Source organism: Peromyscus maniculatus, chromosome 3, assembly GCF_049852395.1.
Source record: "Peromyscus maniculatus bairdii isolate BWxNUB_F1_BW_parent chromosome 3, HU_Pman_BW_mat_3.1, whole genome shotgun sequence".
Taxonomy (NCBI): domain Eukaryota; kingdom Metazoa; phylum Chordata; class Mammalia; order Rodentia; family Cricetidae; genus Peromyscus; species Peromyscus maniculatus.
Window position 1 is genome coordinate 146,814,863 of NC_134854.1, and position 16,266 is coordinate 146,831,128.

General features: G+C 48.4%; 1 protein-coding gene across 1 annotated transcript; it reads right to left on the reverse strand.

Annotated features, from left to right (window-relative positions):
• Positions 1–1,648: 1,648 nt before the first annotated feature.
• On the reverse strand, positions 1,649–14,826 carry C1s (complement C1s). Its single transcript, XM_076567955.1, has 12 exons — positions 14,644–14,826; positions 13,698–13,841; positions 13,119–13,326; positions 12,674–12,851; positions 9,648–9,773; positions 8,590–8,789; positions 7,568–7,721; positions 6,691–6,806; positions 6,234–6,312; positions 5,610–5,741; positions 4,128–4,202; positions 1,649–2,965 (listed from the first exon to the last, which is right to left on the reverse strand). Exons 2-12 carry the CDS (start codon positions 13,718–13,720, stop codon positions 2,169–2,171), a joined length of 2,088 nt encoding a protein of 695 aa, XP_076424070.1. The 5' UTR covers positions 13,721–13,841; positions 14,644–14,826; the 3' UTR covers positions 1,649–2,168.
• Between the last annotated feature and the right edge of the window lie 1,440 nt (positions 14,827–16,266).

The following is a 16,266-nucleotide window of genomic DNA, read 5'->3' on the forward strand; positions in this document are numbered from 1 at the left end:
GTATGTATGTATTATGTGTGTCAAACTGGTCACGCATATGCACACTGTGTGTGGAGGTCAGAGTTCTTGCCTTCCACAGATCCGGGATGGATCTCAGATTTTGTCAAGCTTGCCTTTCCCAGCCCTGGACTCTTATTCTCAACCCTCGACTCTCATGAAAACAGGACAGACCCCCGTTTAAACTGCTGTGTCCCCGCTGGGGCTGTAGCTCAGTTGGCAGTGTTTGCCTATCATTCATGAAGCCTTGAGTTCAATCCTCAGTACCGCACAAACCAGGCCGGCCCAGCAGTGTGCACTGGTGATCCCAGCACTCAGGAAGTGGAAGCCGGAGGGTCAGAAGTTCAAGGGCATCCTTTGCTACATAGTTCATCTGAGGCCAGCTGTGTGTGCGTGTGTGTGTGTGTGTGCGCGTGTGTGTGTGCGTGTGCGTGTGTGTGTGTGTGTGCGTGTGTGTGTGTGTGCGTGTGTGTGTGTGCGTGCGTGTGTGTGTGTGTGTGTATGTGTGTGTGTGTGTGTGCTGTGTGTGTGTGTGTGTGTGTGTGTGTGTGTGTGTGTGTGTGTGTGTTATATAAGACTGCATCACCACAGCGCTTCTCAACCTGTGGGTCAAGACTGTCAGAAAACACTTATTTCTGATGGTTTTAGGAACTGAGACACACTCAGCAGCAAAATTACAGTTATGAGTATAATGAAATAAAAATAAAACTTATGGTTGGGGGTTCCTAAGACCACCAGAAATGTGTTTTCCCATGGTCACAACCCACAGGTTGAGAGCTACTGCCCGTGTTTCAGGGCTGGCGTGTGTCCCAGATCCCAGGGGTAGAGCACTTGCTTAGCCTGTGAGGCCTTTGGATCCGACGCTCAGCACAGCAGGTCAACGCATACAGACTGGATGTGTTGGCACAGACCTGTAATGCTAGCACTTGGGGAGACTGAGGCAGGGGAACAATGACTTCGAGCCCCGGAGTGAGTTCTGAGCCGGTGTTCTGAGAACACAGTGGGATCTTGTCACACACAAAATCCTTCCTCCGTGGCTGTTTGTCACCAGACGTCCTGGGGGAGGAGATTTCACTGTTTCCAGCTTTCTTCTTTAGAGAGAGTCGGGGAAGCTCTCGCTAAACTTTTGTCTGTCACATTTTGTCACAGACTTCAGTCCAATTTGCCACCTAACTGACAAATTGATCAAAACTACCAAAACAAAAACAAAAAAAGCAGACCGAGAATGTTCGATTCTTGCTGTCATTACCTTGTGTGATACAAAGGAATATTATAAGAAAATTAATTTCTAGGAGACACGTTGAGACAACTCACGAAGGAAAACTATTCTAACTTCACGATACTCAGTGAGTCTCAGTTGGAAAGAAGAAAGGCTGAATTCCCTGCTTGCATGGTGGTTAAAAATGAGCTGTTGGGCCGGGCGGTGGTGGCGCACGCCTTTAATCCCAGCACTCGGGAGGCAGAGCAGGCGGATCTCTGTGAGTTCGAGGCCAGCCTGGGCTACCAAGTGAGTCCCAGGAAAGGGGCAAAGCTACGCAGAGAAACCCTGTCTCAAAAAAAAAAAAAAAAAAAGATGAGCTGTTGGTGTCTGAGTTTCATGACAAGACGCCCTGTCACTTCCCTCTCCTGTGGCCCTGAAGTCAGTCAGAACCAGATTAAAAACATGCTTTATTGTAAGTAAATAAAGGACTCCAAGGATTATAAATGGAATCTCAAGCAGATAAAAGAGGGGGATTAAGATATCCCTGTAGAATCGTGCAAGACCGAAGGGCCTCCGTCATGTTGTTACCAATAACAGACAGGAATTCACAACCGAATAATCAGCGCAGGTCTGTGATCAGACCCTCCCTCCATCCGGGTATCTTGACAATCAAGTTCAATGTTAATGGTACTCCTGCATCTTCTCTGCATCATTGTGAGACAACGGGGTTATCAGAAGGATCTGAGAACAGTGTGTTTCCCTTGGCGGGGCTGGTGGTGTGCATGGATTAGTCCTCACTGGGGACACTGTACTCCTGCATGGTTTGCAGGGCTGGTGGTATGTATGGATTAGTCCTCGCTGGGGACACTGTACTCCTGCATGGTTTGCAGGGCTGGTGGTATGTATGGATTAGTCCTCACTGGGGACAGTGTACTCCTGCATGGTTTGCAGGGCTGGTGGTATGTATGGATTAGTCCTCGCTGGGGACACTGTACTCCTGCATGGTTTGCTGTATCCAGCCCATGTAGTTCTTCACCTTCGTGTAGATTCCATAGGTCCCACACCTCTTCCCCCAGGACACCAGGCCTGCTGCATAGAATTTGGACACATTTACATTGGGGACCTGCAAAGCAAACGCCCCACCACTGTCCCCCTGACAGCTGTCAACACCCTTCTCTCCAGCACAGATCATGTTACTAGTGTAAACATAGGCTTCTGGCCTCACTCTGGGATTCACCTCTTTCACCTGCTGGCACTTCTCCAGAGAGGTGATGGGTAACTTTGCCCCTCTGAGACGGATAACGTTGTATCTGCTCTCTGTTCGGCCCCACCCTGAGATCAGCCCCAGGTCCCCCTCTGAGGGCTCGTACTCCGAGGAGGTGCCTGGCAGGCAGATGGGGGAGACGGTGGGCCCCATTTTCACGGGGTCTTTCAGCCGTACCAGTGCGATGTCATTGTCAAAATTTGTCCGTGTGTCCGGATCATCCACTGCTTTCCAGCCTGGATGAATAATCACACGTTCGCTGGTGAGCTTCTGGCCATTTTCCAGATGTTCCATTTTCACAGTTGTGGACCCAACATACATAGATGGGTCGGAGATTCCCTCCAAAACGTGAGCAGCCGTCAGCACCCAGTACTCATCAATAAGAGCCCCACCAGCCCATGGGTACTGAAAGAAGACTTGCCAGGGAAAACTTTGAATCTTTGCAGGGTGTCCTCCGAATATCCTCTGCTGTACTTTAAAGGGCTCCGTGGGTACTCCACAGACTAGAAAGGAATAAGAACGAGATAGGGAGATGCAGGAAACGACACTGACCTCTGGAAAACTCAGCCACTCAACTGCTGGACCCAATGGGTGGCAGAGTTCTCCAGCATGTCTTTAATCAATGTCATTTGGTCAACTACCTCCACATCTGACTTATCCTAGTGTGATGGTTTGAATGTAACTGGCCCCCATAAGCTCATAGGGAATGGTACTATTAGGAGGTGTGGCTTTGTTGGAGTAGGTGTGGCCTTGTTGGAGGAAGTGTGTCACTGGCGGGGGGGGGGGGGGGGGGGGCGGACTTTGAGGTCTCATATGCTCAGGTTGTTCCTGTTGGTGTGGATCAAGATGTAGAATTCTCAGCTACCTCTCCAGCACCATGTCTGCCTGCATGCCGCCATATCCCACCATGATGATAACTGGTTGAACCTGTGAACCTGTAAGCCATCTAGTTAAAAGTTTTCCTTTATAAGAGTTGCTGTGGCCATGGTGTCTCTTCACAGCAATAGAAACCCTAACTAAAATACCTAGCCTCACTTAAACATCTCCTTTGCCAGTGACAAGCAGGCTTATGGTTGGGATTGGCTAAACAGGAGGCTTGTGTCAATGACTGAATCCAGATGAACTAGCATTTCACACTCTCCACAGTTTGACTCACAGCCCCTCGGAGGCCCACTTCATACCCAGGCTTAGCACATGAGGCCAGAGACCTGACTAGGAACTAATACTTGGAAACTCTTAACTTCACTGTGGAAGCAGGCTTTCTACCTCCAGATAATGTTCAGAGGAAGCCCTTGTCTAGAGAGTGTCAGGGGATCTCACTATGTAGTCCAGATTGGTCTCACAATCCCATCAGCATCCTGAGGCTGGGATTACAGGTACATGCCACCAGGCCCGGCTCTGCTAGTGTGGTTTGATCTGCTTTTCCCTAACGACTAATGTGACACCAACTGTTGATGTTGGCAGACTTTCCAATTTCCCTTCAAGTCAGCCTGAGTTGATACTGTTGAAGGAGTTCCACAGCCCAGAGTTAATACCGCTTCACTGTGCTGAACTCTGGGAGGCCAGGATTAAGTCCCTGCCTGGGAGGGTCACAGCTATTTTCACAGGATACCTGCTCCCTGCATGTACAGCTACGGTCTCAACCCACACCACAGCCCAGGTTACCTGGAACACATTTCGGCAGCTCTATTCCCAGTTTATCATTCACCCAGCTCCCATTAGCAGCGCAGCGATACTGTCCTGGAATAACACAAGGAACACAGGTCACTCAGTGCATCTCTCCACCATTCTCCATTTATGCAAAGCTCCTCTGGACACTGATGAAGGAACCACATCACATCAGCTAGAAAAGAACCTTCACCCAGGAATGATGGCACTGGCCTCTAATCCCATGCTTAGGAGGTGGAAGCAGCACGATCCAGGCCAGCCTCTGCTACATAGAAAAGGCAAAGCCACCCTGGGCTATGTGAAACTCCATTTCAAAAAGTAAAAATGAATGAGAGCTGGGGCAGAAGGGTTGGATAGCCCAGGCTCACCCTGACCAGCTCCTACCTTTCAAGGGCTAGGATTACAAACCTCCATCATCATGCCTGCCCTCCTGGGGATTTTATATGAAATAACCTGCTGTGAAATAATTCTCTTGTACACTATAATTATTTGTCACTCGAATTTATTGGTTTAATAAAATGCTGATTGGCCAGTAGCCAGGCAGGAAGTATAGGAGGGGTGAGCAAACTAAGAATGCTGGGAAGAGGCCAGGCGGCCTTTAATCCCAGCACTCAGGAGGCAGAGGCAGGCAGATCTCTGTGAGTTCAAGGCCAGCCTGGTCTACAGAGTGAGTTCCAGGACAAGCACCAAAACTACACAGATAAACCTTGTCTCAAAAAAACAAAAAACAAAACAAAAAAATACAGGAAGAGGAAGGGTGGATTCAAGAGTCACCAGCCAGACACAGAGGAAGCAAGATGAGAATGCCATACTGAGAAAAGGTACCAAGGCACATGGCTAAACATAGATAAGAATTATGGGTTAATTTTTTTTTTTTTTTTTTTTTTTTTTTGGTTTTTCGAGACAGGGTTTCTCTGTGTAGCTTTGCGCCTTTCCTGGAACTCACTTGGTAGCCCAGGCTGGCCTCGAACTCACAAAGATCCGCCTGCCTCTGCCTCCCGAGTGCTGGGATTAAAGGCGTGCGCCACCACCGCCCGGCAAATTATGGGTTAATTTAAGTGTAGGAGCTAGTTAGTAATAAGCCTGAGCTACTGGCTGAGCATTTATAAGTAATATTAAGCCTCTAAGTCAATTATCTGGGAAGTGGCTGCCAGGTATTTGGGAATTGCTGGCTGGACACAGGAACTTCCATCCACAATAACTGGTCCAAAGTCAGATAACCACATGAAATGGATGTTGTAAAGGAATTCCTGCTGCAGCTGTGACACTAAGCTAGCGGCCTCTATGATCCCCTATGAATGACCCCTGAAAACATACTCTACCCTGAAAACCACCTGTGTCCTTAGACTAAGCCAAAAGGATGACAGTGTCTATTCTTTCTCACTTCTCTACAAACTCTCTCCAACCAGAGGGAGTGGCAATCCCCCTCCAACTCATTCATGCTCCTCCCTCTCTCTTCTTCTGGTAGAAGAAACCTACCACCATGTTCTTCATGCTCCATGTAGTAATGTGGCTCTTCACACGAGTAGCGAATGACAGAGCCGAATAGGGTATTTTCTGGATCGTCAACTCTACCGTTCTGAATGGGTTCTGGAATACCACAGTCCACGGCTACAGGAGGAAGCGGGGAAATGGATAGTCAGGACAGTCACTTCCTCCCAGGAAGAGTTAGGGACCCATTCCATCCTCCCTCTTCCTCAGCCACATCCATAATCACACATGTGATAAATCTTCCAGTACCGGCTCTTTTGTGGCATCTTCTCCAGCCCATCTCTCCAGCCCACTGAGACCTGCCAGTCCCAACGGCCCTTGAAAAAGGCCAGGAGGAACCTAGTTCTCTGGTCAGCAGAGGCTCTTGTGTGAACTCAGAATCCACTTCCTTAGAGCTATGGACTACATACTCCATTGCCCCCATGTTCAAAAGAAACATGTTCGTCTAATTGGCCTAGGACTAGACAATCCTCCATAACAGGCTTTCCTTCAGAAAACACAAGCCATTCTCTCAAAAGCCCAGAAGGAAACCATGCATTTGAATTTTGATGTGTGGATTATTCAGTTCCCTTTGGGAGGGAAAAAGAAGTTCCACTTTGAAGAGACACCTACGCTGACATTCTAGTCTGGAATTGCTCCACTGTCCGTTGCTTTGACAAGTAGAATAGAAGAATGTTGAGCCGACATTTCCCTGGAGAAAAACAGACATCGACATTAACTTATAAAAGCATATGGAAAATTAAATCCAATAACGAAATTGATCTCTGGCCTTGGATCAATGAGAAGTCCTCATCAAAAGAGGCTTGGAGCATCTTTAGAAGAAGAACCCTGAGCACCCAGGAGCTGGGGCTGGAAGACAGCTCTGTTCCAGCATGTCGGCTCCCTTCCCTGGAAGACTGAGAGGGCAAAGTGGCCCAGGAGCTCCAGACCTCCCAGGAAGGACAGACAACCTCGAGCCATTCCCTTTATGGTTGAGATGTTAATATCTTGACCAGGCAGCAACAACCTCACCCGCTCAGATATCTCATCTGGAGCCAGAGACTAGGGAGAAGCCTCCACAGTGCTTTACCTCCACAACTTCAAATCCGTCCACACAGGATATCTTCACCACATCTCTAAACACATATTTTGCCTTTTCAGGCTCCCAAACAGAATTGGCACTGAATTCTTTGGGACAAGGGATTGCTTGGAGAGAACAAAAATAAGGTTTTACTAAGCAGTTGGAAACTGTGTGTGCTATTTTACATAATTCCACTTTTTTTTTTTTTTTGACAAGGTCTCTCTCTGTATACCCTAGGCTAGACTGGAACTTGCAGTGTAGCCCAGGCTGACCTCAGACTTGTAGTAACTCTCCCCTTCTCCAGTGCTGGACTTGTAGCTGTGTGATACATCCCCAGACATCCTCACACTTTCTGTGCATGGGTCGAGGGCCTGGCATACCAATGTAGAGGCCGGACGAGGACCCTGGGTGCCTGCTCAATCAATCACTCTCTGCCTTAGCCTTTAAGATGAGGCATCTCCCTGCACCTGGAGCTTGCCATTTCTGCCCAGGCTAGTTGATCACCAAGACCCACTGATTCCCCTTCCTCTGCCCACCCACTCCCAAACACGTGGTTATGACTAAATTATTATTATTATTATTATTTTATTATTGTGGTACAAGGATCCAGACTCAGAGCCTCATGCCTGCCCAGCAAATCCTCTTACACACTGACCCATCTCACTGTCCCATTCTCATACCCCCTAAAACCTTCCATTGCCTCAATTCCAATGTGGCAGATGTGTAAAAGAATATGATGCCACTAACTAGCTGCCCCCCATCCCTGTTGTCTGCACTTTCAAGACTAGTTAAAAGGTTACTAACCAAACAACAGTCTATTTGTTTTGATTCCACATGTCCAAAGAATTCAGTATCACCAATCAAAAAGGCACTTTTAGTTACTCACGGTCTCCATGGTAACGAAGCTTCCAGCCCTTTTCTTGCCCTGTTAGATCAGTTTGAAAGACAATATCAAGGGTATTACTGTGGGTTTCGATAGTTTGTGGCCCAGGGAATCCATTGCCACAGTAAGGACCAAACTGTTGATTTTTTGCAGCAAACTGAAAGGAAACAATATAATAAAATCAGAAGAGAGGAAAATCTAAAGGAATTAAATGGGGGAATGAAGGGGGGATGAAAATGAGAGAAATGATTGGTACAATATCAAATAAGAAACAAGCAAACCAACAAAAGGATGGGCAGGAGGAAAGATAATTGGATTTTCAAAAGCTGGACCTGATGATGCAGGCCTGTAATCACAGCTTCTTGGAAGACTGAAGCAGGAGGATTACAAGTTAAGGTCAGATTGGGCAACTTAATGAAAATCTGTGCCAAAATAAAAACAGGAAAAAAATATAGAAAAGGGCTGCAAATGTAACTCAGTCATAGAGTATTTGTCTAGCATGAATGAGGCTGAAGGTTCAGTCCTCAGTTCAGGAAGGAATAAGAGGGAGGGAAAGAGAGGAATGAATAGAAGGAGAAATCTCACTAGGCATGGCGGCTAACATCTGTAATCCTAGCTCAAAGGGCTGGGATGGGAGGGGGTTTGAGAGTTTTGAGGGCTACATAAAACCCTGCCTTAAACTGGGAGGTGGTGATGCACGCCTTTGATCCCAGCACTCAGGACACAGAGGCAGGCGAATTTCTGAGTTCGAGGCCAGCCCAATCTACAGAGTTTGTTCCAGGAGAGCCAGAGCTACACAGAGAAGCCAAAAACAAAAGGAAAAACAAAACAAACTTTCCTTAAGGAAGGAGCAGTACTAGTATTAACTGAGAGGGAGAGGGAGAGGTGAACCAGGAGGATGTCAGTCTGTGGTGGGGTGTTTGCCTAACATGTGAAGGGCCTAGATTCGTGCCCAGGACAGAAGTCTCAGCAATAAGAAGCTGGGGTGGGAGCCCAGTTCACCCCAGTTCACCATCCGTACTCACAGTTAAACTGTCCTGGCAGTTCCCCTCCGAGTCAGCTGGTTCCACATCGAAATCTTCCCTGCGTATGGTCACCACCACTTGGAACCCCTCCTCCAGCTGGATCTGGTACTCACACCGTGAGTTCTCCGGGTACGGATTGGGATAATTGGGACTTGAAATCTCCCCAATCAGAGCCGTGAATACATCCCCACTACAATTGACTACAGGAGGAAAAAGGAGAAAGGACCAATCAAACGTAGGGACAGACAGAAGTCCCTGCCCTCTTCTGTTCCTTGTCGTAAGCTTGGAGTCCTCTCTTCAGCTTAACCCGAGATCTGTTCCCCAATGAAGCCTTCGTGGAGCAGTGACCCACAGTGCTCCTGAGGAGAGCTAGCCAATGCCTACACAGTGTCCCTCTGCTTGTGACGGAACTTTCCACAGTTGTGAACAGCCTCGGGCAGTCTCTCACAGTCTCTGTCTCTGTCTCTCTCTCTCCCTCTCTCCATCTCTCCCGCGACCCCTCTCTTCCACTTAACTAACTTTACCCTGAAGCTGTGGTTTGGATCTTACATATCTCCCAGAGTTACAGGTGCTAAGGGCTTGGTCACTGACTGGTGACATATTGGGAGATAGTGGCATCTTCAGAAGGCAGGGCCTAACCGGAGGAAGCTAGGTCCCTGGGGTATGTGACCTTGAAAAGGACACCAGTACCCGTGCCCCTTCCTCTTCACTTCCCGGCAGCCCTGAGGTGAGCCACTTTGTCCTACCGCCTGGTTCCCTCCTGTGATGCTCTGCCACACCACACACCCCAAAACAATGGATCCAACTGAAATTGCTAGAACCATGAACCAAAATAAACATTCCGTCTTTTTGTTTATATCACCATTCACAGCAATGTAAAGCTAATACACCTATCTTCTCCCCCTCACCCCCACCCCTGAGGCCCCCAGTTCGTTTATGGATCGCTAAAAACAGGAGCCACTTGAAGGGACAGCCTAATCAAAACCGGAAGGATGGAGTAAGCCCTCAGTCCAGTCTAAATCCTAGGGAACATGAGGACTTCCCGATGCCAAGCTCACCTCCGCAATTGCGCATGTCTTCATGGAGGAAGTACTCTGGGGGACAGGAGCAGAAGTAACCACCAATGAAGTTGTTGCAGAAGTGGCTGCAAGGGACATCCATGAAATCTGTGCATTCGTTCACATCTGCAGCAAGGACAGAAAATCCACGGTCAAGGACAAAGCCCTAGGGGGAAGAACGAGGAGAAGCCCAAATGTGCAGGGATGAGGAAAAACAGAAAAGGCTTGCCGCTTAATGTTCTCAAAGCCAGGCACGGTGGCTCATGCATGTAATGCCAGTGTTCAGGGGGCTGAAGCACAGGACTGATGTGAGTTCAAGACCAGCCTGGGCGACAGTGTAAAACCGTTGAGAGAGAGAAAGAGAGAGAGAGAGAGAGAGAGAGAGAGAGAGAGAGAGAGAGAGAGAGAGAGAGAGAGAGAGAGAGTCATGGAAGAGGAGGCAGAAAGAACGTAAGAGCTAGAAGAAGGGAGGAAGTGTGCAGGCGTGACAGGGCCATTGCTCTCTTAGACCCATGCAGCTGTTGTTACCTGCACAAGACTGTGCCTGTGGATATCCTGTCATGGAGTCGGGAGTGACTCATGAGGCCCCACCTGTCCCAGAGGAGCTATAGGTGACTAACTCATTACTGGAGGAAAGGGGCATTTTCTTCAAGGTGTAGCCTCTGGTAAAGTGCCCGTGATCCCACAAATAGCCCCTCACCAAGCTCTTGGGTGACCCTAATGAAGCTCATCAACACATAAAAAGGACACAAAAGCAGATGAGAGAAGATAGAAATCAGTAGAAGAGGACAAGAGAGGGTACTGAGGGCAAGTTAGGACAAATATGTATGAGTATGAAAATATCATAATGAAACCCATTACAATGTATAGCTAAAGCATGTTAATAAAAAGAAACTGGGAGGGGGCAGAGATGTGGCTCAGTGGTTAAGAGCACTTGCTGCTCTCCCAGAGGACCTGGGTTCGATTCCCAGCACCTACAAGGCAGCTCACAGCCATCTGTAACTCCAGTCCAGGGGATCCAACACCTTCTGGACTCTTTAGGCACTGTGTACACATGCACACAAACAAGGAAAACAGCCATACACATGAAATAAATAAATAAAATGTTTTAAAAACAATCAAACTTTAAAACATTTCAACTTCTAAATATTTATTTATCTATTTATCTATTTATTTATTGCATTGGTATTTTATACTACATGTATGTCTGGTGCCCTTTGAGATCAGAAGAGAGTGTTAGATGCTCTGGACTTGGAGTTACCAACAGTTTGGGGCTGCCATGTGGGTGCTGGGAAGTGAACCCTGGTCCCCTACAAGAGCAGCCAGTGCCCTCAACTGCGGAGCCATCTCTCCAGCCCCACATTTTAAAATCTGTAATACTGTGAGGACAGTCTCGTTCTAGATGACTTTCTGAAGTATGGTTCAGAGCTGTGTCCTGGCACTGGACAGCTGTAATGGAGCTCACACTGTGAGAAGCCCGCTGACTTCTCTTGCATACAAAATACACAATACCCTGCCCAGCTGGCACATGCTGTAACTCCAGTACCCAGGAGACTGAAGCAAGAGAATCAGGAGTTCAAGGCCAGCCTGGGTTACACAGAAAAATTCTGTCTGGTTATAAAAAATCCGTGCCAGAGACAACACTGAGGTAAACATGACAGTGCCGTCCTCTGGGAAAGGATGTTACACCTTCGCTACTTCACAGGATGTTGGTCTCACTGTAAAGTCTGGATGACATTTGGACTCTTTGAGCAGTTGGAACGTCCTTTTAACCTGGAGACAGATGTAGAGGGACGGTGGACTTGAATGCACTGGGGTACCACATATTCATTCTTACACAATTCTTGACAGGGTATCAACATTCTCTGTTTCCACTTTTTCTCCAGACCTGAGATTTCTGAGAGCCTTCTAGAGGCTGAGGAAGCAGTCTGTCACTGAGCTATAGCCCCAAACCTTTTTTCTGATTTTTTTTAAAAATATAGAATCTTTTGTATCTCAAGCTACCCTTGAATTCCCGATCCTCCTGCCTCTACCTCCTTAGTATCAGAGTTACAGGTATGTGCTGCCATGCCAGAATTCCAAACCCTCTTTTTAAAAAAAAAATGGGGGGAAAGAGGGCTCTTTCTCTACATAGCTCTGGCTGTCCTGGAACTCACTCTGTAGACCAGGCTGGCCTCAAACTCACAGAGATCCGTCTGCCTCTGCCTCCTGAGTGCTGAGCATAAAGGCATTTGCCACTACACCGGGCTTCAATTTGTATTTATGATTTATTATTATTGTGCGTGTGTGTGTGTGTGTGTGTGTGTGTGTGTGTGTGTGTGTGTGCATGATGGGGGTCATGAGGTCAAGGTCAGAGGACAAGCTTATGGGGTCGTTTACGCCTACCTTTACATGGACCCTGGGGCTCGAACATGGGGTTGCATGGCAACCATCTCACAGACCGAACTATCTCACCAACTCTCTTTTACTTTTAATTTAGAGACAGGCTCTTACTAGGTTGCCCATGCTGATCTTGCATTCACAGTCTCCTGCCTCTGCCTCCCAAGTGTGCGGGATTACAGGCCTGTACCACTGAGACCAGATCCTTAGCTTAAATGAAGATAATGGTACCTACCTTGTAGGGTTGAGCTGAAGATTTTGTTAAAGTAAGTGAGCCTTCTGATACAGTACAAATTTCACAGCGGTTCTCAGCAGATTACTGCCCATTATCTATTATCTATCACCATTACCACCACTAACATGATAAAATGTTGGCATTTCACCAAGGCAATTCATGGACAGACCCAGGACAAGTCCATACGTGTTAAAGGCAAGGCCTGGGAGAGGTGGCACATGCCTGCAGACTGAACGGGGAGACTTGAGAGTTGGAAACAGGCCTGCCTGGGATGCACAGTAAAACCACGACTCAGAACAAGAGAGAACGGAATCTTCACCTAATACATTGTGTATTAGATGTGTAATACACTTTTCCTGCTTCTCACCTTTTAGTGGGGTCAGTAAGTCATATACTGAGAGTGACGTCTTACCTATGGCAGCGTAATACGCAGCAAAGCCGGTGAACCGTTCTTCGTTGGAGAAGTCTGACTTAAAGATCACCTGGAGTTTATTGTATGGGATTTGAAAGTCTTCCACAATGGGGGAATCAGGGTTCTTGCTGACCCTCTGTCCACAGAGTCTCCCTTCCTCAACGCCTCCTGAGATTATCTAAGAGATAAAATTAGAACCAAATTTAAAAGTAAAAACGGACGGAGAGAATAAAACCTTTATTCCCGATCTCCGTGTTAACCCCCACCCCGCCCCCAGTGCTGTGGGTCAAACTCAGGAACTTGTGCATCCAAGACAAGTTCTCTACCACTGAGCCATGCCCCCAACCCATAGGACAGCTTGACACCACAATGCCCCCCAACATCCTTCGCATTCCTCCATCCCCTCGACCCTTCCATCTCTCTTCCTCCTACGCTCGTAATATACCTGCACTGAGTCATATTCGCAGTTCTCCGACAGCTCCATGTCCAGATGGGTGAAGTAGAGGTGGATCCCAAACCCTTCTGGAACTTCTATGTCCCACGTTTTCTCGATCTCATTGGGGTACGCCTGAGGATAGTTAGGGGACAGGATCTCCCCACGCATGGTAGGCTCAGCAGAAACTGATGCCAAAACAGAAAACAGGACAAACCACCTGGAGGGGGGGAAACCACAGAGAAGTGGGGAACGCAGGTACCAATGGCTTCGTGCAGAACTCTGGCATCTGTCAGCAGGAGACCGAAGGGGAAGGAAAAGGCAGCCGATGTGCCACGGTACAGACTAAGCTTGGACTAAATATATAAAAAGTCAAAACGCAGGCTTCAGATCTGAGCTCTATCTTGAGAAAAACGGGAAGCCACACATGGCGGGCCTTTGTGTAAGCCCCACACTCTGGGGACCGAGGAAAGATAGTGAGTTCCGGGCCAGCCTGGGCTACAAAGTGAGACCCTGTCTCAAAAATATGCAAGAGTCCAAGAAATTGCGGGTGGAGTTCATGCACATTTCTGTAGGTACCTGGCCACTTACCACGTCTCTGGCGATTTGCCCATGGCTCTCTGGCTCTCTGGACCTCTGACCTTGGAGCTAAAGGGCGCCTGGCCTGGCTGTCTTTATCCAACAAATACAGGCACCTGCTTTGGTGTTGAGGGGCGTCCCAGGGCTCAGTGTCACCTTTGAGAGAATACCATATAGATAAGTTCCTATCAGTAACTGTCACTACCTGGCCTCTCACATCTTCCTGGTGCCATTTCGGCTAACGTCCTAGACCAGACTGTCTTACCCCCTCCCTTTCCTGCCTCGAGCCATCTACCAATTCTTCTGCAAATGAATGAGGAGTTTGTCCCTGTCTTTGGTGTTGCCCTCCACCAGCTCATGGCCCCTCACATGGGCTGCTCTGTGAGCAGGTCTGGAGCTCTGTGAGCTCCACCCAGGTCTGTCCATCCTGAATACCGACCTGGAACCCTTCCATCCTCTTTCCGAACAATCCCCTGTCATTCAAGCCAGCCTCAGTGACATGCTTATTGCAGGTGCTCCTGCAGATGTCCCGATGGCCATTGATGGAGCAAAGAGCCTCTTTCCATAGGGGGGGAAGGGACCTGGGGGAAGCCTAATCAGGAGGAAAGCGCTGCCCCTGCTGGGCAGGGTGGCACCAGTAAGGGAGAAGGGGACAGCTGACAGAGAGACATCAGAACAAGAGGGTCCTTAAAAAAAAAAAAAAAGATGTCTTCCCATAGTTCCCAGAAAAGTCTGTCACAAACTGCTTTCACCCCTGAACACAGTGCTATGTGGAAAGATGAAGCTGGTGTTGGGATGGGGTTCAGCATATGAGAAACCGCGTCTATACTCTGCCCTTGTTCTGAGATCCTTCCAACCCTCCAACTTTGTTCCAAGCCTTGCTCTACACGCTCTCCCGTCTTGTCCTGCTCCTCCATCAAAGCTTTGCTCTTCATGGTTTGCGTTTTAAAGTTGTTACCTTCAGGAGCTGATGGGAACAAGTGGGTCAGTCTCCTCTCCTGGCACTGGCCATGCTGGGAAGACCCTGGCGGCTCCAGAGGAGTCGGCCTCTGCAGGAACCTCCTCCCGACTTCCCAGATCAGTCTGCTCCTAGGATTCCCTACCCGCTTGTGTGTCCGCCCTCCGAAATTCCCTGTTTCCAAACAGAGGGGGCTGGGAGACCACAACATGACAGGACAGGGGACTCAGTCTTGATCTTAGAGCTCCCTCTGGTTTTAAAACAAGAACTGCATCAGCCTCCCTGGGCCGAGAGATCCCGCTATCCAGAGTTCTGAGAAAAGAGGAATGGGGAATTCTGAGATTGCCTAATTCGCTCTTTCAGCCAAAGGGTGTGTGTGTTCCAGAGCTTTCGGCGAAGTCAGGTGATTTATTTTAAAAGCGGGGAGGGGTTGATGGAAGGGGGAAAGCTAAACTCAGAAAGTCCAACCCTCTCTCTGTGTGAGTCACTAATAAGGAGAGCCATCAGAGGAAGGGGAAGCCACTATCTGAAGGCAAGATGGCTCAGCTTGGAAAGGTGCCTGCCTCCAAGCCCAAGGACTTGAATTCTACCCTCTCTGGGACCCGAATCATAGGAGAAAACCAACTCCTGCAAGTTGTCCTCTGAGACAACATAAATGCAATTAATGTTTTTAAATTTAAAAAATAGGTGCAGCTCCTTATTCTTATCCTGCCTTTGAGGCAATTTTAGTGGTCGAATGACAGCTTACTCCTAGACTGTCGATGTCATGGGCTCATGCATTTTCTTTGCCCCCCCCCCAAAAAAAAAACCCAAACAAACAAACAGAAAAAAACATCTCAAGGCTAGGCAAGGCTGCACCAGGATTGCTGAGAAATTGAGTCTAGCCTGGGCTCCATAGACAGTATCAGGCCAGCTAGTGCTACATAATAAATGTGTTTCTTGTTCAATCTGATGCACAGCTGTGACCCCAGTACTCAGGAAATGAAGCCAGGAGCTATCAGAAGCTCAAGGCCAGTCTTCCCTTACATAGTCAGTTGAGATCAGCCTCTACCTGGGATCACTAAAGGGAAGGGGGAAGGGATAGGGAGGGAGGGAGGCAGGAGGGGGGGGTGAATTCCATTACAAGACCACCTACTGGGGTTGGGGATTTAGCTCAGTGGTAGAGTGCTTGCCTAGCAAGTGCAAGGCCCTGGGTTCAGTCCTCAGCTCCAAAAAAAAGGTCCACCTACTAATGAGCTACAACCCAGAGTCACCAAACCGTGACCCTGGGGTCAGATGCATCATTTTACAAGGCAGTACAGCTCCAGGGACCAAAAGCAGTACTGCCCCACCCCAGGGCTGTGATAACAGCCGCTATCAAGATCTGCACACACTGCTCTCCACGTCTTCCTGAGGGCTAAGATGTGGACCGGGTGAAGCAAGGTGTCTGTGCACATGGCTTACCTCCAGTTACCCAGAGCTAGACCTGCAGTTATAGGGCAAGCTCAAGCTTGATGTTACCAGGGCTTGCCCCAAGTGGGGTCCTTTTTCCTTCTGGAACCATAGAACAAATGACAAGAGAGAGCATCAGCCCGCCAGCGAAGGGGACACCGACTATGGTGTAAGCCCGACCGTCACAAGGCA